Genomic DNA, 25,967 nt, shown 5'->3' on the forward strand with positions numbered 1-25,967 from the left:
GAGAGGCTGTGGTGATGGGTCCACCCCCTACGCTGACTCAGCAGTATCTCCTTGCTTCCACGGCTGCCTGGCTTTCCTCCACAGGCATTTCACACCACAGTCTCCTCCCTCACAACCCCTCAATCTGTCTCTCTGCAGTCCACAGCAGCTCTCTCCCTGGATTGCTCCACAATCCCTAAACCCCAGCTCCCAGCCACTTCACTTTCCAGGGGACCAGTGTCCCTGTCCAGGGTATGTATGGCTGCGGCAAGGACTGTCTGATTCTCGTTTCATTTAGGATGCCACTGATCAGCTGTTTCACTCTCAGCCTTAAATGTTTCTTCTCTGACTCAGACTGGACTCCTGCTTCAGTTCCCTCACCTGCTGAGGGCAGGTCTAGTTGTACTAACACTCCTGTTTTTCCTGATAGTCCCTTTGTCCTACCAAGTTTTGCCTGGTTCTATATATTCTTTTCCACTGGTGAGGTTCTCCTGTCCTCTGTCAGCTGGTGTTTTGCATGACTGTGGTTTTTTTTTAATAACAATATTATCTTTGTTGAGTTATGGTGAGATACAGATTCCCATACCTTGCAGATCTTTTTCAGAGATGAATTTGGCAGTATGTATCCAATGCCATAAAAAATATTCCTTCTTAATTTATACCAAATAAACAATCAGAAATTCATGTATAATGTAATTTGTGATATTATAAAACATTAACGTAAATAAATACCCAACAATAAGACTTTGGTTAAACAAATCATGAACCACTCATAAAAACATTGTGCAACCTTAAAAGTGATGCTTTCAACAAATATTTGATGATGTAGGAAAATGCTCATAGTGTGTTATTCAGTGAAAATGGCATAAAAATATGATTCTGGTTTTTTCCTCTCTGTAACTGAAAATAATTGAAGACTGTATACGAAAATGAACTTTATTTTTTTTCAATCAAAAAAGGTCAATGAATGCTATGAAAAGGTATACATCTATATAAAACAAAATAATGAATTTATTTAAAAAAATAGTATACAAGTATAAATGTCTTATTATTCCTACATTTATATATATAAAAAATCTTGTCAGACTTCATTCCAATTTTCTTTTTAATATAAATAAGGATTATTTATATTTTGACACTTATCATAAAGAGTTATATAAACCAAAGGAGTAATTTGTTTATAGGATGCTTTTCCCAATAATGAAAATACCAAAAGTCCTTTCTCAGAAACTTGATGCCATACTTCCTGAGAAATACAGTTAATAAATATAGGGTATCTAGACAGCCTTGCTTTCTGGGGGGAATTATTTTTACTTGTGTGTAGATTATACCAGGTGTATTATTGCTTGCCTTACACAGTACTCCTTAATTACTGTCAAATACTTATTCTAGTCTTCTTTTCCTAACTTCATTAAACTCATTCTTGAAACCATACTACAGGTTTCAGCTTATTTATACTCCATTTTAATCTTCTGTGTGTTAAGAGACATAAAAAACTTGGCAGCTTTATTTCTAATAATATTTATACATCATCCCTGAGGCAAAACCCTTCTGTAGAATTTCTCTGTGTCGTTGAGTCAGTGTTTATCATCTGTTGACTCATTAGCTTCCATTCTAGAATTCTGGAATTTGTCAGTATTTTCGGAATTTCTCCTTGTTTTCTGGGGACTTTTTCCTTATCTGAAGCCTGTAATTCCTTATTCAGTCATTCATTCATTTATTCGTTTGGTACATATCTATTGAGTGACTACTGTGTACTGGTTACCAGTCACACAAGTGAATAAGACATGATCCCTCCCCTTCTTACTTATTTTGCTGAGTTTTTGTTTTATATGTTCTCTGAGTTAAGAAGGTAAATGGAAGCTTGGTTCGGGTCAGGGAAGAAAAGCCTGCTGAATTTCAGACTTTAAAAAAGGAGTCTGTATAAACAAAAGTGAAAGTGAAGTCGCTCAGTCGTGTCCGACTCTTTGCGACCCCATGGACTATAGTCCGCCAGGTTCCTCCATCCATGGGATTCTCCAGGCAAGACTACTGGAGTGGGTTGCCATTTCCTTCTCTAGGGAATCTTCCTGACCCAGGGATCGAACCCAGGGTCTCCCGCATTGCAGGTGGACTCTTTAACATCTGAGCCACCAGGGAAACCCGAGAATATCATATATGATGAGCAACATTTAGGGGTTTCATTTGTTTTTTAGAAGGGGACTGGTGCAGATATAATGAGTATAACTGGGGACATGGTGAATTGTCCAAGCACAGTTGTCCAATAGTTGTTGGGTCTAAACATGAGGGATACTTGATCAAGAGACACAGATATAGTGGTGGTTGGTGTGCAGGTGGAGATGAGCTGTGGGAGTGGCTGTTAACTTCAATCTGAATACATGACTTCCCCCATCTTTACAGTAGGAAAGTGAAATCAGCACCCATGTATATATTTAAAGTAGATTTCCTAGCGTTACTAATAATTAAAGACAGATTTTTGCATCAAGATTCTATCTGCGTAGAAACTGACTGCTGCCTTAGTGGACAAAACGTCCTTATGAGAAACATCATTCTGCTTTATAGTCTTTGTTATTCTTTGTTCAGAAGTTCTTACTTTATCAATTCAAGAAAACTAAAAGCCTTCAAGAAAATTCTACATCTCATTCAGTACTCTTAATTTTTGTCATCAATTAAGATGAATATTTAAATAAACAACAACTTAATATCACTATTCAAACATTCATAATATATATACATATAATAAATATATATTTGTTTACCCACTTTTCTCTCCTCATTAGACTGTGATCTTTTCATATTAATCTTGGTGTCTGTAGAATGTAGCCCCCTAGCATGTAAAATGTGCTCAATAAATACTGGATGCATGAATTGTTAGAAAAGAAGAAAGAAGTGTTTGACAACTCTGGGAAAGGGTTTCTGTGAGCAAAATAAAATCTAAGAGCAGAGATGTGAAGGAAGAGCTGCTTTAGAGAGAATCTCAATCCTTTCTGAGGAGCATGTGACCTTTAAATTACTTGACTGATTGAAAATAAATCATATTTTAAGATTTCACAATCTTTCAAAAATTTTATAACTTTGATCATGATTTGTTTTGCTAAATTCCTAGTTTTAGTGTTTGAATTTGATCATGTTGTATAGAATCCTGATTTGTAACTTTAGACTATATCTGATATTATTTCAGATATTGAAATATTGGTTAAATTGTCAAAAATGCTAGAGTAACTACCAAGATAGGAAAAAAGCCATTGGTTAGTTGGTCTCTCTCTACACACACATGCAAGTGTGCACAGATGTACATATTTTAAAACTAAAAAATTTGCCTTTGTATTAATACTCTCAGTAATATACGTGTTATGGTAATTCTCAGAGAGCAGTTTTTTTTTTTTTTTTCTTGTCATTTCAGAAAATAGAAAATCCTGATGAACTGGCAGAACTTATAAATATGAATCTTGCACAACTTTGCTCACTTTTAATGGCTTTATGGGGACAATTTCTGGAAGTTATAACACTACATGAGGAACTAAGACTATTACTAGCACAAGAGCACCATACTCTGAGGGTAAGTTATAAAAATAAGTGATTGTAGAGCATTTTAATGAGTATTGTCATTTATATTTAGAAATTTCTTATGAATAAAAATTCTGATTTTTATCTAATATGTTCATAAATGAGAAAAGAGACATCTATCATTGTGTTATTGTTTGATTCCTAAAGTTAATAATAGAAGAATACAGTTGAGTATATGACCTATCTCAGTTACAACCTTGCGACTAAGAGACACCACCTGTATGAAATAAAATACACAATAAAGGATAGCTCTTGGAATCCAGAACAGGAATTATCACTAGATCTCGTAAGAAAAAGAAACCAGAACTAAAAAGCATCTCAGAATAAACAGAATATCTCTCTCCAAACCTCATACTCCCTCCTTTCCTTTCTCCTTCCTTCACCTCATTTAGAGATATGTATTATGAACTTTGCAGGCTCGGGGGAGTAATCTAGACATGGAGGTTGTTATAGGTCTGGTACGGACACTATCCAGAAAATTTTGTACAATTTTATTGTGTCAAGAGTCTTCGAGATGTTAAATCTCTGTCTTTTCAGCTTTATCTCCTTATGTACTCTGTATGCACACTAATTTTCCTGAATTAGTTCCACAAATCATGTGTATTTTCTTTTCTTTTCTAGTTTTTCTTTTCTTAACTATAAAGCACAAGTGAAAGTGTTAGTCGCTCAGTCGTGTCCAACACTTTGTGAACCCATGGTCCCTCCATGGAATTCCCTAGGCAGGAACACTGGAGTGAGTTGCCATTCCTTTCTCCAAGGGATCTTCCCAACCCAGGGATCAAACTGGGCTCTCCTGCATTGGCAGGTGGGTTCTTTACCATCTGAGCTACTACATAAAGCACAATATATAATTAAAATCAGAAAAGTTCATAAAACGTGCACATTTTAACAAGTGGTTAAAAGTACATACCCTTTTAACGATCACCCAGATCAAGAAATAGAATATTGTCAATACCACAGACATGTTCTATGTATTTGTTCCAATTTCTACCCCTTTATGACATTTACAAGGAATCACCATCTTTCTCAGTTAAGTTCCTTCTTTCTCTTTTAGTTATTCAGTCTATATTACTGAATTCTACATAAATGAATTCATACAGTATGTATTCTTTTGTATATTGCTTCTTTCAGTTGAGATTTGTTTTGGAGATTAATCTATTTTTGTTGTTGTTGTTGTTGTTAGTAGCTGTAGCTTACTCATTTTCATTGCTATAATGTATTTCCATTTGAATATACCTACAATTTGTTTGTCCATTTTACTGTTGATAAGTGTTTGGATTATTTCATTTGTAGCTGCTGTAAACCAAGCTGCTGTGAATATTCTTATACATATTTCCTGTCATAACAGTTTCTGTGATGTATTTACCTATGAAAGAGATTGCTGTGTCATAGGGTACAAATAACGTCAATTCTATTATATAATGCTACCCTGGTTTCCAAAGTGGTGCTGATTTTCACTCCCACAAGCACCATATGAAAGTTCTTAGTCCACCTCCTCCCCAATTCTTGATATTGGCAGACTTTTAAACTTTTGCAAGATGGATGTAAAATGGTATATCATTTTGGTTTTATATGTATTTTTTGATGACTTGGTAATAGTTGAGCACCATTTTGTATGACTGTTGTCTGTGTAGATTTCCTGTTTGTGAAGTACCTGTCCAAACTGGCTGCCCATTTTTCTATCAGATTAGTTTTCTTTTTCTTCTTGATTTATAATGGTTTTCTGTGTATTCTAAGTACTGATCTTTGTTAAATGTTTTATAAATCTTTCCTCATTTCATGGTTTTTTCCACTATGTTCATGCTGTCTTTTGATAAAGTAGAGGTCTTAATTTGTCGATGGAACACAAGAGAAAAGCCAGACAGAGACACACCTGTATTTGGATATAATATGTACAGATCAGCAGGGAAGATGTGACATTATCAATAAATGATATTGGGACAATTGGGTATTATATAACTGAATTATATAAAATTCAGTTCCAGATGGACTAAAAACACACATGAAAGGCAAAATCATAAAGCTTCTAAAATATAGAAGAGAACTATCAGAAGTATTACAGAAGTAGTACAACTTACTCCCATATTGTCTTTGTCAGAATCACAAGTTACCATTTTGGCACATTTGCTTCATCGTTCCTTCTTTTTGTCAATAGATACACATTCCCAGTTGCTCAACTGGTAAAGAATCCTCCCGCAATTCTGGAGACCCCAGTTAGATTCCTGGGTCGGGAAATTCCCCTGGAGAAGGGATAGACTACCCACTCCAGTATTCTGGAGCTTCCTTGGTGACCCTGGTGGTAAAGAATCCGCCTGCAATGCGGAAGACCTGGGTTCAATCCCTGGGCTGGGAAGATCCCCCTGGAGGAGGGCATGGCAACCCACTCCAGTATTCTTCCATAGAGAATCCCCATGGACAAAGGAGCTGGCGGGATACAGTCTATGGGGTCCCAAAGAGTCAGACACAACTGAGCAACTAAGCACAGCACAGCACCCATATAAATATACACACACACATATTTTTTTTTTCTGGGCCATTTGATAGTTACAGACATTATACTCGTTTTTCCTTAAATACTTCAGGGCATATTAACTAAGAACAAAGATATCATCTTACTTAACCACAGTACAGTGATCAACTTTAAGACATTTAATACTGAAGCTAAAGGCAAAGGAGAAAAGGAAAAATAAACCCATTTGAATGCAGAGTTTCAAATAATAGCAAGGAGAGATAAGAAAGCCTTCCTCAGTGATCAGTGCAAAGAAATAGAGGAAAACAATAGAAAGGGAAGGACTAGAGATCTCTTCAAAAAAATTAGAGATACTAAGGGAAATTTTCATGCAAAGATGGGCACAATAAAGGGCAGAAACCTAAAGGCAGGGACCTAACAGAAGCAGAAGAGATTAAGAAGAGGTGGCAAGAGTACACAAAAGAACTATACAAAAAAGATCTTAAATGACCCAAATAACCATGACAGTGTGATCACTCACCTAGAGCCAGACATCCTTGAATGCAAAGTCAAGTGGGCCTTAGGAAGCATCACTATGAACAAAGCTAGTGGAGGTAATGAAATTCCAGTTGAGTTGTTTCAAATCCTACAAGATGATGCTGTTTAAGTGCTACACTCAATATGCCAGCAAATTTGGAAAAGTCAGCAGTGGCCACAGGACTGGAAAAGGTCAGTTTTCATTCCAATCCCAAAGAAAAGCAATGCCAAAGAATTTTCAAACTACGGCACAATTACACTCATCTCACACTCTAGCAAAGTAATGCTCAAAATTCTCCAAGCCAGGCTTCAACAGTAAGTGAACCGTGAACTTCCAGATATTCAAGCTGGATTTAGAAAGGGCAGAGAAACCAGAGATAAATTGCCAACATCTGCTGGATCATTGAAAAAGCAAGAGAATACCAGAAAAACATCTACTTCTGCTTTATTGATTACACCAAAGCCTTTAATGTGTGTGGATCACAACAAACTGTGGAAAATTCTTAAAGAGATGGAAATACCAGACCACCTTACCTGCCTCCTGAGATACCCATATGCAGGTCAAGAAGCAACAGTTAGAACCGGACATGGAACAACAGACTGGTTCCAAATTGGGAAAGGAGTATGTCAAGGCTGTATATTGTTACCCTGCTTATTTAACTTATATGCAGAGTACATCATGTAAAATGCTGGGCTGGATGAAGCACAAGCTGGCATCAAGATTGCTGAGAGAAATATGAATAATCTCATATACGCAGATGACACCACCCTTATGGTAGAAACGGAAGAAGAACTAAAGAACCTCTTGATGAAAGTGAAAGAGGAGAGTGAAAAAGCTGGCTTAAAACTCAACATTCAAAAAGCTAAGATCATGGTATCCAGTCCCATCACTTCATGGCAAATAGATGGGGAAACAGTGGAAACAGTGAGAGACTTTATTTTGGGGGGCTCCAGAATCACTGCAGATTCTGACTGCAGCTTGCTCCTTAGAAGGAAAGTTAGACCAACCTGTTAAAGACAGCATATTAAAAAGCAGAGACATTACTTTGCCAACAAAGGTCCATCAAGTCAAAGCTATGGTTTTTCCAGTAGTCATGTATGGATGTGAGAGTTGGACTATAAAGAAAGCTGAGCACTGAAGAATTGATACTTTTGAACTGTGTTGTTGGAGAAGACTCTTGAGAGTCCCTGGACTGCAAGGAGTCAATCCTAAAGGAAATCAGTCCTGAATAGTCATTGGAAGGACTAATGCTGAAGCGGAAACTTCAGTACTTTGACCACCTGGTGCTAAGAACTGACTCACTGGAAAAGACCCTGATACTGGGAAAGATTGAAGATAGGAAGAGAAGGGGACAACAGAAGATAAGATGAGATGATTGGATGGCATCACCAGTTCAATAGACATGAGTTTGAGCAATCTCTGGGAGTTGGTGATGGACAGGGAGGCCTGGCGTGCTGCAGTCCATGGGGTCGCAAAGAGTCAGACACAACTGAGTAACTGAACTGTACTGAAATACTGATACCTACTACATGATTCATTTTTAAATCTGGTCAGTTGTCTTAATAACACCCTGTGTGACAACCTTTTCCAGGATCAATCTCAGGGTCACACATTGCAATCAGTTATCACATCCCTTTAAACTCTTCAGACTCACTTAATCTTCATTCTTCCTTTCGTTTTCTTCATCTTTCACAACTTTAGCCAGTAATTTTTAGACCAGTCTTCAATCTGGTCTTTAATTTCATTATGATTAGATTTAGAAGTTAGAGTACTAGTGGGAATGCTACATTTTATTTCTTTTTCAATCAGTTTTGGTAAATTATATTTCTCAAGGATTTTTTTTTATCTCAATATATTGATTTATTTGTCTTAAATGAATTCAGAATAATTCTGAAAATTCTTAAAAAGAATTCAGAATAATTATAATGACGATGATCCAGGATCTCGGAAAAAGAATGGTGGGCAAAGATTGAGAAGATGAAATAAATGTTTACCAAAGGCCTAGAAAAACAAAAGAACAAACAAACAGAGATGAACAATACACAAGAAGGAATTAATAGCAGAATAACTGAGGCAAAAGAACAGATTAATGACTTGGAAGATAGAATGGTGGAAATCAGTGCCGCAAAACAGAATGTAGAAAAAAGAATGAAAAGAAATGAAGACAGCCTAAGAGACCTCTGGGATCATACATATTGCCTTAATAATTGCCTTAAATATAAATGGATTAAAGACACCAACCAAAAGACATAGACTGGCTGGGTAGATACAGAAACAAGATCCATAGATGTGTTGTCTACAAGAGACCCACCTCAGACTTACAGACTGAATGTAAGAGGATGGTAGAAGGTATTCCACACACAGTGAATTCATAAGAAAGCTGGAGTATCAATACATCACACAAAATAGACTTTAAAGCAAAGACTGTTATAAGAGACAAATAAGGACACTTGATAATGATCAAGTGTTCAATCTGAGAAGAAGATACAACAATTATAAATATATATGCACCCAACATAGGAGTACCTCAATATGTAAGGCAAATACTAAAAAATATAAACAGAGAAATCAACAGTAACAGAATAATAGTGGGGGACTTTAATATCCCACTTTCTCTAGACAGAAAATTAATAAGGCGCACTGACCTTAAATGACAGTTTAGATCAGTTGGATTTAATTGATATTTATAGAGCATTTCACTCAAAAGTGGCAGACTTTACATTCTTCTCAAGTGCACATGGAACACTCTCCAGGATTGACCATATGCTGGGCCACAAGGCAAGTCGCTGTAAATTTAAGAAAATCGAAATTATATCATTTTTTCTGTCACAAAGCTCTGCGATTAGAAATAAATCACAAGAAAATACTTTAAAAAACATAAATACTTGGCAGCTAAACAATATGCTACTCAGAAACCATTGGATCACTGAAAAACTCAAAGAGGAAATTAAAAAAAAAAACAAAAACTTAGAGACAAATGAAAAGGAAAGCACAACGGTCCAAAACTTATGGGATGCAGCAAAAGCAGTTTTAAGTGGAAAGTTTATGGCAATATACAGTTAGCTCAAGAAACAAGAAAAACCTCAAACAACCTAACCTTATACCTAAAACAATTAGAGAAAGAAGAAAAAACAAACCTATGATTAACAGAAGGAAATCATAAAAATCAGAGCAGAAGTGAATGAAATAGAGACAAAGAAAAATCTCAAAGATCAATGAAACTAAAAGCTTATTCTTTGAAAAGATAAGCAAAATTGATAAACCTTTAGCCAGAAACCAAGAGAAAAAAAAAGGGAGGATTCAAATCAATTAAATTAGAAATGAAAAAGGAGAAGTTACAACTGACTCCATAGAAATACCAAGGATCATAAGAGACTACTATCAACAATTGTATGCCAGTGAAATGGACAACCTAGAAGAAATGCACAAGTTTTCAGAAAGGTACAGTCTCCTTAAACTGAACCAAGATGAAATAGAAAACATGAACAGACCAGTCACAAGCACTGAAATTGAAACTGTTATTAAAAACCTCCCAACAAACAAAAGTCCAGGCCCTGACGGCTTCACAGGCAAATTTTATCAAATGTTTAGAGAAGAGCTAACACCTCTCCTTCTGAAACTGTTTTAAAGGAAAACTCCCCAGCTCATTTTATGAGTCCACCATCACTCTGATACCAAAACCAGACAAAGATACCACACACACACATTATAATCCAGTATCACTGATGAACATAGATGCAAAAATCCTCAACAAACTACTAGCAATCTGTATCCCACAATACATTGAAAAGATCTTACACTATGATCAAGTGGGATTCATCCCAGTGATGCAAGCATTTTCCAACATCCACAAATCAATCAAGGTAATATACCACATCAGCAAATTGAAGAATAAAAACCATATGATCATCTCAGTAGATGCTGAAAAAGCTTTTGATGAAATTCAGCACCCATTTATGATTAAAAAAAACTCTCCAGAAAGTGGGCATAGAGGGTACATAAATCAACATAATAAAGACCATATTCTACAAACCTACAGCTAGCATCATACTCAATAGTGAAAAACTGACAGCATTCCCTCTAAGATCAGGAATAAGACCAGGATGTCCACTCTCACCTCTTTTATTCAACATAGTTTTGGAAGTCCTAGCTATAGCAATCAGAGAAGAAAAAGTAAGGGGAATCTACATTGGAAAAGAAGAAGTTAAACTATCACTGTTTGCAGATGACATGATACTATATAGAGCCTAAAGATGCTATCAGAAAACTAATAAAACTCATCAATGAATTTGGTAAATTTGCAGGTTATAAAATTAATACACAGAAATCTGTTGCATTTCTCTACACTAACAATGAAAGATCAGAACGAGAAATTCAGGAAGCAATTCCATTTACCATTGCATCAAAAAGAATAAAATACCTGGGGATAAATCTACCTAAGGATACAAAAAACCTGTGCTCTGAAAACTGTAAGATACTGATGGAAGAAATCAAATAAGACATAAACAGATGGGAAGATACACCATATTTTTGGACTGCAAGAATCAATATTGTCAAAATGACTATAGTACCCAAGGCAATCTATAGATTCAGCACAATCCCTATCAAATTACCTATAGCATTTTTCACAGAACTAGAACAAAAAAATCTCAAAATTTGTATGGAGGCAAAAAATATCCCAAATAGCAAAAGCAAGCTTAAAAAATGGAGCTGGAGGGATCAGGCTCCCTGGCTATACTACAAAGCTACAGTCATCAAAACAGTATGGTACTGGCCCAAAACTAGAAATATAGATCAGTGGAACACGATAGAAAATGCAGAAATAACCCCATTCACCTATGGTCAATTAATTGATGACAAAGTATGTTGGAAAGACAGTCTCTTCAACAAATGGTGCTGGGAAAATTGGACAATACTTATTTAAAAAATGAAGTTAGATCATTTTCTATATGTATAGAACATATACAAAGATAATCTTAAAATGGATTAAAGACCTAAATATGAGATCATACACTGTAAAACTCCTAGAGGAAAGCATAGGCAGAACACTCTCTGGCATAAATCACAGCAGTATCTTTTTCAATCCATTCCCCAGAATAATGGGAATAAAAACAAATGGGACCTACTTAAACTCAAAAGCTTTTTCACAGCAAAGGAAACAATAAACAAAATGAAAAGACAACCCATAGATTGGGAGAAAATATTTGCAATGGATGTGACTGAGATAATCACGATGGTGTGATCGCTCACCTAGAGCCAGACATCCTGAAATGTGAAGTCAAGTGGGCCTTAGGAAGCATCACTATGAACAAAGCTAGTGGAGGTGATGGAATTCCAGTGGGGCTATTTCAAATCCTGAAAAATGATGCTGTGAAAGTGTTGCACTCAATATGCCAGCAAGTATGGAAAACTCAGCAGTGGCCACAGGACTGGAAAAGGTCAGTTTTCATTCCAATCCCAAAGAAAGGCAATGCCAAAGAATGTTCAAACTACCACACAATTGCACTCATCTCACACACTAGTAAAGTGATGCTCAAAATTCTCCAAGCCAGGCTTCAGCAATACATGAACCATGAACTTCCAGATGTTCAAGCTGGTTTTAGAAAAGGCAGAGGAACCAGAGATCAAATTGCCAACATCCGCTGGATCATCAAAAAAGCAAGAGAGTTCCAGGAAAACATCTATTTCTGCTTTATTGACTATGCCAAAGCCTTTGACTGTGTGGGTCACAATAAACTGTGGGAAATTCTGAAAGAGATGGGAATACCAGACCACCTGACCTGCCTTTTAAGAAACCTGTATGCAGGTCAGGAAGCAACAGTTAGAACTGGACATGGAACAACAGACTGGTTCCAAATAGGAAATGGAGTACATCAAGGCTGTATATTGTCACCCTGCTTATTTAACTTCTATGCAGAGTACATCATGAGAAACTCTGGGCTGGAAGAAGCACAAGCTGGAATCGAGATTGCCAGAAGAAATATCAATAACCTCAGATATGCAGATGACACCACCCTTATGGCAGAAAGTGAAGAAGAACTAAAGAGCCTCTTGATGAAAGTGAAAGAGGAGAGTGAAAAAGTTGGCTTAAAGCTCAACATTCAGAAAACGAAGATCATGGCATCTGGTCCCATCACTTCATGTCAAATAGATGGGGAAACAGTGGAAACAGTGTCAGACTTTATTTTTCTGAGCTCCAAAATCACTGCAGATGGTGATTGCAGCCATGAAATTAAAAGACGCTTACTCCTTGGAAGGAAAGTTATGACCAACCTAGACAACATATTCAAAAGCAGAGACATTACTTTGCCAACAAAGATCTGTCTAGTCAAGGCTATGGTTTTTCCAGTGGTCATGTATGGATATGAGAGTTGGATTGTGAAGAAAGCTGAGCACCGAAGAATTGATGCTTTTGAACTGTGGTGTTGGAGAAGACTCTTGAGAGTCCCTTGGACTGCAAGGAGATCCAACCAGTCCATTCTAAAGGACATCACTCCTGGGTGTTCATTGGAAGGACTGATGCTGAAGCTGAAACTCCAGTACTTTGGCCACCTCATGCAAAGAGCTGACTCATTGGAAAAGACTCTGATGCTGGGAAGGATTGGGGGCAGGAGGAGAACGGAACGACAGAGGATGAGATGGCTGGATGGCCTTACCAACTCAATGGACATGAGTTTGGGTGTACTCCGGGCGTTGGTAATGGACAGGGAGGCCTGCCATGCTGCAGTTCATGGGGTCGCAAAGAGTTGGACATTACTGAGCGACTGAACTGAACTGAACTGATAAGGGATTAATCTCCAGATTTACAAACAGTTTGTGATGCTTAACAGCATCAAAACCAACAGAACACTCAAAAAATGGACAGAAGACCTGAATAGATATTTCTCCAAAGAAGACATACAGATGGCCAGCAGACTCATGAAGAGATGCTCAACACTGCTGGTTATTAAGGAAATGCAAATCAAAGTTGCAGTGAGATACCACCTCACACTGGTCAGAATGACTATCATCAAAAACTGACAAAAAACTAAATGCTGGGGAGGGCATGGAGAGTAGGGAACCCTCTTACACTGTTGGTGGGAATGTAAATTGGTATAGCCACTATGGAGAACAGTATGAAGTTTCCTTAAAAAACTAAATATAGAGCTACTATTGGAAAAGACTCTGATGCTGGGAGGGATTGGGGGCAGGAGGAAAAGGGGACGACAGAGGATGAGATGGCTGGTTGGCATCACCAACTCAATGGACGTGAGTTTGAGTGAATTCCAGGAGATGGTGATGGACAGGGACGCCTGGCGTGCTGCGATTTCATGGGGTTGCAAAGAGTCGGACACGACTGAGCGACTGAACTGAACTGAACTGAAATATAGAGCTACCATATGACCCTGCAGTCTCACTCCTGCTCAGCATGTATCAGGAGGAAAACATGATTTGAAATGATATATGCACCCCAGTGTTCATTGCAGCCCTGTTTACAATAGCCAAGACATGGAAGCAACCTAGATGTCCATCAGCAGATGAATGGATAAGAAAGCTGTGGTACATCTAGCCAATGGACTATTACTCAGCTGTAAAAAGAACACATTTGAATCGGTTCTAATGAGGTGGACAAAACTGGAGCCTATTATGCAGAGTGAAGTGTTTTCAGAAAGAAAAACACCAATACAGTATATTAATGCATATATATTAATGCATATATATGGAATTTAGAAAGATGGTAACTGTGACCCTATATGTGAGACAGCAAAAGAAACACAGATACAAAGAACAGACTTTTGAACTCTGTGGGAGAATGCAAGGGTGGGATGATTTGAGAGAATAGCTTTGAAACCTGTATATTATCATATGTGAAATAGATCATCAGTCCAAGTTCAATGCATGAAACGGCACTTAGGGCCGGTGCTCTGGGATGACCCTGAGGGATGGGATGGGGAGGGAGGTGGGAGGGGGGTTCAGGATGCGGGACGCGTACACCCATGGCTGATTCATGTTAATGTATGGCAAAACCCACCACAATATTGCAAAGTAATTAGCCTCCAATTAAAATAAATTAATTAATTTTTTAATTAATTTTTTTAAATTTTATTTTATTTTTAAACTTTACAGTATTGTATTAGTTTTGCCAAATACCAAAATGAATCCGCCACAGGTATACATGTGTTCCCCATCCTGAACCCTCTTCCCTCCTCCCTCCCCATACCCTCCCTCTGGGTCGTCCCAGTGCACCAGCCCCAAGCATCCAGTATCACGCATCAAACCTGGACTGGCGACTCGTTTCATACATGATATTATACATGTTTCAATGCCATTCTCCCAAATCTCCCCACCCTCTCCCTGTCCCACAGAGTCCATAAGACTGTTCTATACATCAGTGTCTCTTCTGCTGTCTCGTACACAGGGTTATTGTTACCATCTTTCTAAATTCCATATATATGCGTTAGTATACTGTATTGGTGTTTTTCTTTCTGGCTTACTTCGCTCTGTATAATAGGCTCCAGTTTCATCCACCTCATTAGAACTGATTTAAATGTATTCTTTTTAATGGCTGAGTAATACTCCATTGTGTATATGTACCACAGCTTTCTTATCCATTCATCTGCTGATGGACATCTAGGTTGCTTCCATGTCCTGGCTATTATAAACAGTGCTGCGATGAACATTGGGGTACACGTGTCTCTTTCCCTTCTGGTTTCCTCGGTGTGTATGCCCAGCAGTGGGATTGCTGGATCATAAGGCAGTTCTATTTCCAGTTTTTTAAGGAATCTCCACACTGTTCTCCACAGTGGCTGTACTAGTTTGCATTCCCACCAACAGTGTAAGAGGGTTCCCTTTTCTCCACACCCTCTCCAGCATTTATTGCTTGTAGACTTTTGGATCACAGCCATTCTGACTGGCGTGAAATGGTACCTCATAGTGGTTTTGATTTGCATTTCTCTGATAATGAGTGATGTTGAGCATCTTTTCATGTGTTTGTTAGCCATCTGTATGTCTTCTTTGGAGAAATGTCTATTTAGTTCTTTGGCCCATTTTTTGATTGGGTCATTTATTTTTCTGGAGTTAAGCTGTAGGAGTTGCTTGTATATTTTTGAGATTAGTTGTTTGTCAGTTGCTTCATTTGCTATTATTTTCTCCCATTCTGAAGGCTGCCTTTTCACCTTGCTAATAGTTTCCTTTGTCATGCAGAAGCTTTTAAGTTTAATTAGGTCCCATTTGTTTATTTTTGCTTTTATTTCCAATATTCTGGAAGGTGGGTCATAGAGGGTCCTGGTGTGATGTATGTCGGAGAGTGTTTTGCCTATGTTCTACTCTAGGAGTTTTATAGTTTCTGGTCTTAGGTTTATATCTTTAATCCATTTTGAGTTTATTTTTGTGTATGGTGTTAGAAAGTGTTCTAGTTTCATTCTTTTACAAGTGGTTGACCAGTTTTCCCAGCACCACTTGTTAAAGAGATTGTCTTTAATCCATTGTATATTCTTGCCTCCTTTGTCAAAGATAAGGTGTCCATATGTGCATGGATTTATCTCTGGGCTTTCTGTTTTGTCCCATTGATCTATATTTCTGTCTTTGTGCCAGTACCATACTGTCTTGATAACTGTGGCTTTGTAGTAGAGCCTGAAGCCAGGTAGGTTGATTCCTCCAGTTCCATTCTTCTTTCTCAAGATAGCTTTGGCGATTCGAGGTTTTTTGTATTTCCATACAAATTGTGAAATTATTTGTTCTAGCTCTGTGAAGAATACTGTTGGTAGCTTGATAGGGATTGCATTGAATCTATAGATTGCTTTGGGTAGTATACTCATTTTCACTATATTGATTCTTCCAATCCATGAACATGGTATATTTCTCCATCTATTAGTGTCCTCTTTGATTTCTTTCACCAGTGTTTTATAGTTTTCTATATATAGGTCTTTAGTTTCTTTAGGTAGATATATTCCTAAGTATTTTATTCTTTCCGTTGCAATGGTGAATGGAATTGTTTCCTTAATTTCTCTTTCTGTTTTCTCATTTTTAGTGTATAGGAATGCAAGGGATTTCTGTGTGTTGATTTTATATCTTGCAACTTTACTATAATCATTGATTAGTTCTGGTAATTTTCTGGTGGAGTCTTTAGGGTTTTCTATGTAGAGGATCATGTCATCTGCAAATAGTGAGAGTTTAAGATGTGGTATGTATATACAATGGAGTATTATTCCATTAAAAAGAATAAAATAAGGCCATTTGCAGCAACATGGGTGGACCTAGCAGTGTCATACTGAGTGAAGTAAGTCAGACAGAGAAGGATAGTTATCATATGGCATCCCTTATATGTGGAATCTAGAAATAAATGATACAAATGAACTTACTTACAAAACAGAGACTCACAGATTTAGAAAACGAATTTATGGTTGCCTGGGGGAAGGGAGTTAGGGAGTTTGGAAGGTCATGAACACACTGCTATATTTAAAATGGGTAACCAACAAGGATCTATTGAATAGCACATGGAAATCTACTCAACATTATATGCCAGTCTGGTTGGGAGGGGGATTTGGGGGAGAATGGATACATGTGTATAGATGGCTGATTCCCTTCTCTGTTCACCTGAAACTGCTGCTGCTGCTAAGTCGCTTCAGTTGTGTCCAACTCTGTGCGACCCCATAGACGGCAGCCCACCAGGCTCCACCGTCCCTGGGATTCTCCAGGCAAGAACACTGGAGTGGGTTGCCATTTCCTTCTCCCAGTGCATGAAAGTAAAGTGTGAAAGTGAAGTTGCTCAGTCGTGTCTGACTCTTCGCGACTCCATGGACTGCCGTCTTCCAGGCTCCTCCGTCCATGGGATTTTCCAGACAAGAGTACTGGAGTACAGTGCCATTGCCTTCTCCAACCTGAAACTGCTACAACATTGTTAATTGGCTATACTATACCCAATACAAAATAAAAAGTATAGTCTGAAAAAAAATAATGCTGGAATTTCAGTTTAAGTAAAATCTACAGATCAATTTAGACAGAATTTTCCCCTTAATTATATTGAGCCAATCTGTGAACATGGCCTGGCTCCCCGTTTACTTAGGTCTTTAATTTCTCTTAGAAGTGTTTTGTAGTTTTCAGTCTCTTTTATTTATTTATAACCTTTTTATGCAATTATATTATGTGATGTTGTTATAAATGGTCTTTTAATTTCATTTTTTTAGAGGTTGTTACTAGAGTGTAAAAGTACAATTGATTTTTGCTCATTGATTTTATATCCTATGACCCTGCTAAACTTATAGGTATAGTATATTATAAATCTAACTTGGGTCATGTTGATTCATAGGGTTGTTTAATCAACATTCTGGGTGGCCATTTTTTTCGTCTCTGCTTTGCTATTTTAAAGACATACCGTTATCATCTGTCCACCATACTCTGTGATAATAAATCAGTCATTGATATCAGGGTTCCCAACCCCTGGGCCGCTGACAGGGCCGCACAGCAACAGGAGAGAGGCAAGTGAGTGAGCAGCGCTGCTTCTGTGTTTACATCTCCCCATCGCTCACATTACCACTTGAGTTCCACCTCCCGTCAGGTCAGCAGTGGCATTAGATTCTCATAGGAGCATGAACCCTACTGTAAAACTATGCCTGCAAGGGATCTAGAGTGTGCTCCCCATATGGGAATCACCTGAAAACTACCACTACCACCCCCTTCCATGGAAAAATTGTCTTCCGCTAAACCTGTCCCTCCCTACCACCCAAAAGGTTGGGAACACTGATTTACATTGTTGTTTTCCTCCAGCTGCTGTTAGGATCTTCTCTTTATCTTTGTTTTTTAGCTATTTAATTCTGATGTGCCCTGTATTTTCCTAATTTATCTTCCTTAGGATTTGCTTTAATTCTCAGATCTGCAGTGTGATATTTTTATCAAAATTTTAGCCATAACTATAGATTTTTTTATGCCCCAGTTTTTCCCTCTGCTCTCTCTCTGGCACTCTCATATCACTTGTTACACTTTTGATATTTTGAGGTCTTTAGTTTTTTTCTCTATGTTGTTTGGAGTGAATAATTTTTGTTATTCTATCTTTAAATTCACTAACTCATTTCTGTAGTGTCTGATCTGGTCTAAATCTTACCTAGTAAAATTTTCATTTCTGATATTATATTCTTACTTCCAAAATTTCCCCTTGGTATTTTTTTTAATGGTTTCATTTTTCTGCTGAGGTTCCTCATCTCTTCCTTCATTAAGATCAGCTGCTCTCAGTCATTTGGTAGTGTATAATTATTGCCTAAAAGTACTTGCCTGGACTTCTGGTTTCTGATCTGGTTTGTAAGAGACTTGGACTTCATCACTTCCTTTCTACCAACAAGAAAAGAGCTGAACAAACCAAATGTCAACACATCTTTTTATATCCATTTGAGAATTGAGGCTGCATGATAAACTTCTGCCCATCTCACCTGAACTGGAAGGAGAGATAGCCAATTACAGAGAATCACATCTTGCTAAAGCAGAAACGTATCAATGAACAGAAGTCACCAGGAGCCAGTACCAGGGGAGCAAAATTTACACTGTAATTGACAAATTTCTGGGGGCTCAGTTTGGACAAGTTTGAGTTAGTAACTCCAGAGGGCCCAGTCTTAGGGGATACCCACACTTCTATGAGTTTTAGCTTGAGGAATCCTACCAGATTCGCATAATGATGATTAGAGAAATCCCCTCATGCAGGGAGAGGTGGAAATAGTCATTTGTAGATACATTCAGAGCATTCTATCCTTCTTAATGACCTTCCTCCTCAGAAGCTCTTTCTGGAGCCCATCTGACCTGGAGGACCCAATTCCAGCCCTCTCTAGCCATTCACTTGGGGAAGGAAAATTCCCAACTTAAATTATCAGAGAATTGCAAATTAAAACAATGAGATACCATACACACCTGTAAGAATGACTAAAATCAAAAACACTGACAACACCAAATATTGATAAGGATGGGGACCCAACAGGAATTCTCATTCATGGAAGATGGCTTGGCAATTTCATACAAATCCAAACATACTCTTACATTACAATCCAGATATCATGCTTTTTTATTTTTTTCCCAAATTAATTGAAAGTTAGGTCTATGCAAAAACCTGCACATATATTATAGCAGCTTTTTTCATAATTGCCAAAACTTGAACTAAACTGTCCTTCATCAGGTGAATGAATAAATCTTTGTTTATCCATATAATGGAACTTTTTTCAGTAATAAAAAGAAATGAGCTATCAAACCATGAAAAGACATAGAAAAACCTTAATAATTTATTTTTGCTAAATGAAGCTAATCTGAAGAGAGTTACCTACTATATGATTCCAACTGTATGATATTCTGGAAAAGGAAAAACTAAATAAATGATCAGTAGTTGCCAGGGGCTCGGGGGAATTGGGAGAGAGTCGGGTGGGTGGAGCACGAGAGATCTTTAGGACAGTGGAACTGTTGTCTATGATGTTGTGATGGTAGGTATTTGTCTTTATACATTTGTCAAAGCCCATACCATGCACAATACCAAGGGTGAACCTTAATGAAGTGATGAACTTTAGTTGTTGATGATGTGTCAACATTGGTTCATCAGTTATAACAAATGCATCAAATTATTGGAGAAGGAAATGGCAACCCACTCCAGTATTCTTGCCTGGGAGACCCCATGGACAGAAGAGCCTGGCAGGCTACAATCCATGGAGTCGCAAAAGAGTGGGACACAACTTAATGACTGACCAACAACATCAAATTATAACAAATACAAGATGCAAATAATAGGAAAAACCTGGGGGCTTGGTGTATAATTGGAATTTTCTATACTCTCTGATCAATTTTTCTCTAAAACTGCTCTTAAAAAAACTTTAGTTTTAATTTTTTTTTTTAATTCTTGTTTGCTATTTCTAGCACCTGGGTTATCAACAAACTGCTTGTATCTCTTGATTGTAAGGTACATTTTCCCACTTCTTTGCATATCCAGTGGGTGTTCTTCAGGTCTGGAAGCAGTTGCTCCATGTATTTTGTCAGGTTTTGTAAGTTGTTTTCAGTAGAGTCAATCCAATACCAGTTTCTCTGTCCTGGCCTCAGTGAAGTTAAATAGTGCTTTACAACTTTGGCTGTGTATTAGAGTCATCTTGGGAACTTTAAAAATTATCAGTGCTAAATGGGGCCCAGACATGGGTAGAATTTTTTAAGTTCTCCAATTGATTAACAGGTTTGGGTGGTAGTGGTGGTTTAGTCACCAAGTCGTGTGGACTGTAGCCCGCCATACTCTTCTTTCATGGGATTTCCCAGGCAAGAATACTAGAATAGGTTGCCATTTCCTTCTCCAGGGGATCTTCCTGACTCAGGGATCAAACGTGTGTCTCCTGCTTGGCAGGCAGATTCTTTACCACTGTATCACCTGAGAACGGTGTTAGGCCTTTCCCTAAATAAGAGGATTCTGCTAAGGGGGAGTGGGAACTGAAATCTAGCCTGTCTTCCCTCGAGGCAGGTTGTATCTACCTATGAAAAGAGTACCTTTTTGTTTTGGTTCCTGTTTGTTTTCCTTTTCCATTATGGTTTATCACAGGATATTGAATATTGTTCCCTGTGCCATACAGTAGGCCATTGTTGTTTATCTGGTCTGTGTTTAATAGTTTGCCACTGTGAATCCCAGACTCCCAATTCTTCCCTCTTCCTGTCCTCCTCCTCCTTGACAGCCACAAGTCTGTTCTCTGTGAGTCTGTTTCACAGATAAGTTCATTTGTGTCATATTTTAGATTCCACATATAAGTGATATCATAGGGTATTTGTCTTTCTCTGTGACTTACTCCACTTAGTGTGATAATCTCTAGGTGCATCCGTGTTTCTGCAAGTGGCATTATTTCATTCTTTTCTATGGCTGAGTAATATTCCATTGTCGGTACACAGACACACACATACACATACGTAAATGTTCAGTCACTCAGTTGTGTCCCACTCTTTGCGACCCAATGGACTGCAGCATGCTAGGCTTACCTGACCTTCACCATCTCCCAGAGCTTGCTCAGACTCATGTCCATTAAGTCAGTGATGCCATCCAACCATTCCATTCTCTGTCACTCTCTTCTGCCTTCAGTCTTTCCCAGCATCAGCGTCTTTTTCAATGAGTCGACTGTTCTAATCAGGTGGCCAGAGTAATGGAGCTTCAGCTTCAGCATCAGTCCTTCCAATGAAATTCAGGGTTGATTTTCTTTAGGATTGACTGGTTTTATCTCCTTGTTGTCCAGGAGACTCTCAAGAGTCTTCTCCAGCACTGCAATTTGAAAGCATCAATTCTGTGGACTCAGCCATTTTTATGGTCCAGCTCTCACAACTGTATGTGACTACTGGAAAGACCATAGCCTTGACTATACAGACTTTTATCAGCAAAGTGATGTCTTTATTTTTAACACGCTGTCTAGGTTTGTTATAGCTTTCTTGCCAAGGAGCAGCTGTCTTCTGATTTCATGGCTGCAGTCACCATCCACAGTGATTTTAGAGCCCAAGAAGAGGAAATCTGTCGCTGCTTCCACCTTTCCCCTTCTAATTTGCTGTGAAGTGATGGGACCGGATGCCATGATCTTAGTTTTTTTAATGTTTAGTTTTAAGCAGGCTTTTCACTGTCCTCCTTCACCCTCATCAAGAGTTTCTTTAGTTCCTCTTCTCTTTCTGTCATTAGAGTGATATCATCCACATATCTGAGGTTGTTGGTATTTCTCCCGGCAATCTTGATTCCGGCTTGTACCTCATCCAGCCCACCATGTCTCATGATGCACTCTGTGTATAAGCTAAATAAACAGAGTGATAGTAAACAGCCTTGTCACACTCCTTTCTCAATCCTGAAGCAGTTGGTTGTTCCATACAAAGTTCTCACTGTTGCTTCTTGACCAGCATACAGGTTTTTCAGGAGACAGGTATAATGTGGTCTGGTATTTCCATCTCTTTGACACAGTTTGTTATGATCCACACACTCAGAGGCTTTAGTGTAGTCAGTGAAACAGAGGTAGATTTTTTCCTGGAATTCTCTTGCTTTCTCTGTGATCCAGCAAATGTTGATAATTTGATCTCTGGTTCCCCTGCCTTTTCTAAACCCAGTTTGGACATCTGGAAGTTCTTAGTTCATGTAATGCTGAAGCCTAGCATGCAGGATTTTGAGCATAACCTTACTAGCATGGGATATGAGTCCAATTGTCTGGTGGTTTGAACATTCTTTAGTACTGCCCTTCTTGCTAATTGGGATGAGGATTGACCTTTTCCAGTTTTGCGGCCACTGCTGGGTTTTCCAAATTTGCTGACATATTGAGTGCAGCACTCTGATAGCATCATCTTTTAGGATTTTAAATAGCTCTGCTGGAATTCCATCACCTCCACTAACTTTATTGACAGTTAGTGCTTCCTAAGCAGTACTTCCTAAGGTCCACTGACTTTATACTCCAGAATGTCTAGCTCTAGGTGAATGACCACACCATCATGGTTATCCAGATCATTGAGATATTTTTTTGTACAGTTCTTCTGGGTATTTCTTGGTCTGTTTTCTGTCCTTTATTGTGCCCATCTTTGGATGAAATGTTCCTTTGATATTTCCAATTTTCTTAAAGAGATCTCTAGTCTTTCCCTTTCTGGTGTTTTCCTCCATTTGTTTGCATTGTTCATAGAAGGCTTTCTTGTCTCTTCCTTGCTATTCTCTGGAACTATGCTTTTAGTTGGGTGTACATTTTCCTTTCTGCCTTGCTTTTCACTTATCTTTCTTCAGCTATTTGTAAAGCCTCCTCAGACAACCACTTGGCCTTCTTGCTTTTCTTTTTCTTTGGGGTGGTTTTGTTTGCTGCCTCCTGTACAATATTACGGACCTCTATCCATAGTTCTTCAGGCACTTTGTTTACTAGATGTAGTCCCTTGAATCTATTCGTCACCTCCACTGTATATTCATAGGTGGTTTGATTTAAGTTGTTCTTGCTGTCCTAGCAGTTTTCCCTGCTTTCTTTAGTTTAAGCCTGAATTTTTCTATGAGAAGCTTATGATCTGAGCCACAGTCAGCTCCAGGTCTTGTTTTTGCTAAGTGTACAGAGCTTCTCCATCTTTTGCTACAAAGAATGTAGTCAATCTGATTTTCCCATTGACTATTCGGTGATGTCCATGTATAAATCATCTCTTGTGTTGTTGAAAAAGAGTATTTGCTATGACCAGTGCATTCTCTTGGGAGAATTCTGTTAGCCTTTGCCTGCTTCATTTTGTACTCCAAGGGGAAACTTGCCTGTTACTCCAGGTATCTCTTAACTTCCTACTTTTGCATTCCAATCCCCTATGATAAATGCTGTGCTGTGCTTAGCCACTCAGTCGTGTCCAACTCTTTGCAATCCCTGTGATGAATAGGACATCTTTAAGCAACATATTAGGATGAACACAGATAAAAGAAACATTTAATTCTGTAAACACTATAAACACTCATTTTTAACCCTTGAAGGCTATTTTTTTTTAACTTCCTGGTTAAATTTTGAATAGTTGATGTTTCCAAATGAGTGGATTCTTTAAAATTAGGGTATATACTCAAAACTGGTTTTACAATTATGTATGCGTGCTAAGTCACTTTAGTCGTGTCCGATTCTTTGTGACCCCATGGACTGTAGCCCACCAGGCTCCTCTGCCCATGGGATTCTTCAGGCAAGAATACTGAAGTGGGTTGCCATGCCCTCCTCCAGAGGATCTTCCTGACCCAGGGATCAAACCTGCATCTCTAATGTCTCCCATGTTGGTAGGTGGGTTCTTGACCACTAGGGCCACCTGGGACGCCCCACAACTATGTATACCAGAGTATTAATATCTGTTACTCATATCCTGAGTTTGAATTTGTAAATTTAACATTTTTTCTATGAATGCCTTTTGCCCAGAACTAAGCTGTGTTGCCATCAGGTGGCAGTGATGCCTTAGTCATGGCCTCAGTATGGTCACCAGCTTTATTCATCATGTGTTGCCACTGCATGAAAATCAGGGCAGGAGAAAGTTTAGACCAGAACTTCCATCTGGGCTCAGAGAGGAAAGGAAAGACAAGACTTGCTGGTAATAGGGAGTCTTAATGCAGAAGGGAAGAGCTCAGTGGTTGGAACACAAGACAACACTTTTTCTTGAGCCCTTATTTGAATCCCAGGTGTATCACGGGCCAGCTCTGTTGTCTTGGCCAAGTAATTAACTTCTTTCTGCCTGTTTTCTCAGTTGTTAAATGAAAATATATTCACTTCATAGGGTTTTCATATGGTTTAAATCAAAGAATAAAAAAGTAAAGTGCTTAGCATGGAGCTTATGAGGGCGGCTGCTGTCCAGAAATGATTGCTCTTATCATAGGAATCTGAGAAGGCAGGCCGAGCTGCAGCCACAGATCACTTCAGGCTGGATTTCTTCACACTTTATAGCCCTCAGGAAAACCTCTCTGACAGACAGGCAAATGGTTTTCCTTATCTCTCCGCTAGTGTTGGAGAGCAAGAAGAGGCAGTTGCAGCATTTGAAGGTGAAGACACAGTTATGTCCTTCCTTCACAGATGCCTCATGCCTCCCCTTGTCCCTCTGAAGATCCTGTCTCACCAACTCAGGGAGATAGGCTGAGGAAATCAGAAACTCAACTGGCTGTATCTTGATGACGAATAAAACACTTCTCCAATTCATTGTGTATTTAAAACCAAAGAACCTCTAGTCTTCTTTCCCTTTAGAAAAAAGTTTCAATGTAATGTAATTCCTGGCTATAATCTGATTTCTCTCTCCTCCACATACCCTTCAAACAAAATATATTTTCCATGCCCTTACTGGTGCTTCAATTGCTGTCCGTAGCTGACAAAGCCTTTGAATAATTAGAAATGAAAAGGTCAAAATACGAATATGATGGAAGAAATATTCAACTAGATTTGACCAGTATTTACAAAGCACTTGCTTTTATAACATACCAAGATATATTTTAGGCAGATAGCAAAGATCATCCTAAACACAGCTCCTACTCTAAAGAATATCACACATTAAGAGGGGAGACAATTCACATAAACAATTATTTTAAGGAAAAATGTGGTGAATGCTACAATGGTAATTGTCATAGCTCATATTTGCATATACCTTCCAGTTTAAAAAAGAAATATCAAACACGTAATTATGCTTACTCTTCACAATAACTCCGTATGTAGACTAAGTATTAAGTGTAATTGAAAGCAAGTCATCAAGGCTCCCAAGGTGAAATGCCTGAGGTCGCAGTGTCAGTGAGTCCATCCATCAGCTCACCTGACGTGTCCTGGGCTGCCTGGCACACAGCATGAAGCAGGAGCTAGGCGGTCCTACCATTTTTTCATGTGCTGCGCACTCTTCTTGGTGTGGGAGACAGAATCCCCATCTTCAAGGAGGATGAATGGTGAATCCATAATGTAAGCTGAAGTTTCTTACTCTGCATTCTGTTCTTTCTTTTAACTCATGCAGTAAGTACCAACATACAGAGGTTTGGCAACA

At 38.4% G+C, this 25,967-nt stretch overlaps 1 protein-coding gene across 9 annotated transcripts in view; it reads left to right on the forward strand.

The window, feature by feature from the left end:
* The window catches only part of FAM135A (family with sequence similarity 135 member A), a 162,149-nt gene that overhangs the window by 99,680 nt on the left and 36,502 nt on the right, over positions 1–25,967 (forward strand). For all 9 annotated transcript variants that reach the window (XM_055534765.1, XM_055534764.1, XM_055534768.1 and 6 more), the window contains one exon: positions 3,383–3,538. In XM_055534765.1, the coding sequence (XP_055390740.1) occupies positions 3,383–3,538 (156 nt within the window). The remainder of the gene's footprint in view (positions 1–3,382; positions 3,539–25,967) is intronic.

The sequence above is a fragment of the Bubalus kerabau genome, chromosome 9 (genome assembly GCF_029407905.1).
Source record: "Bubalus kerabau isolate K-KA32 ecotype Philippines breed swamp buffalo chromosome 9, PCC_UOA_SB_1v2, whole genome shotgun sequence".
In the NCBI taxonomy this organism is placed as follows: Eukaryota; Metazoa; Chordata; class Mammalia; order Artiodactyla; family Bovidae; genus Bubalus; species Bubalus kerabau.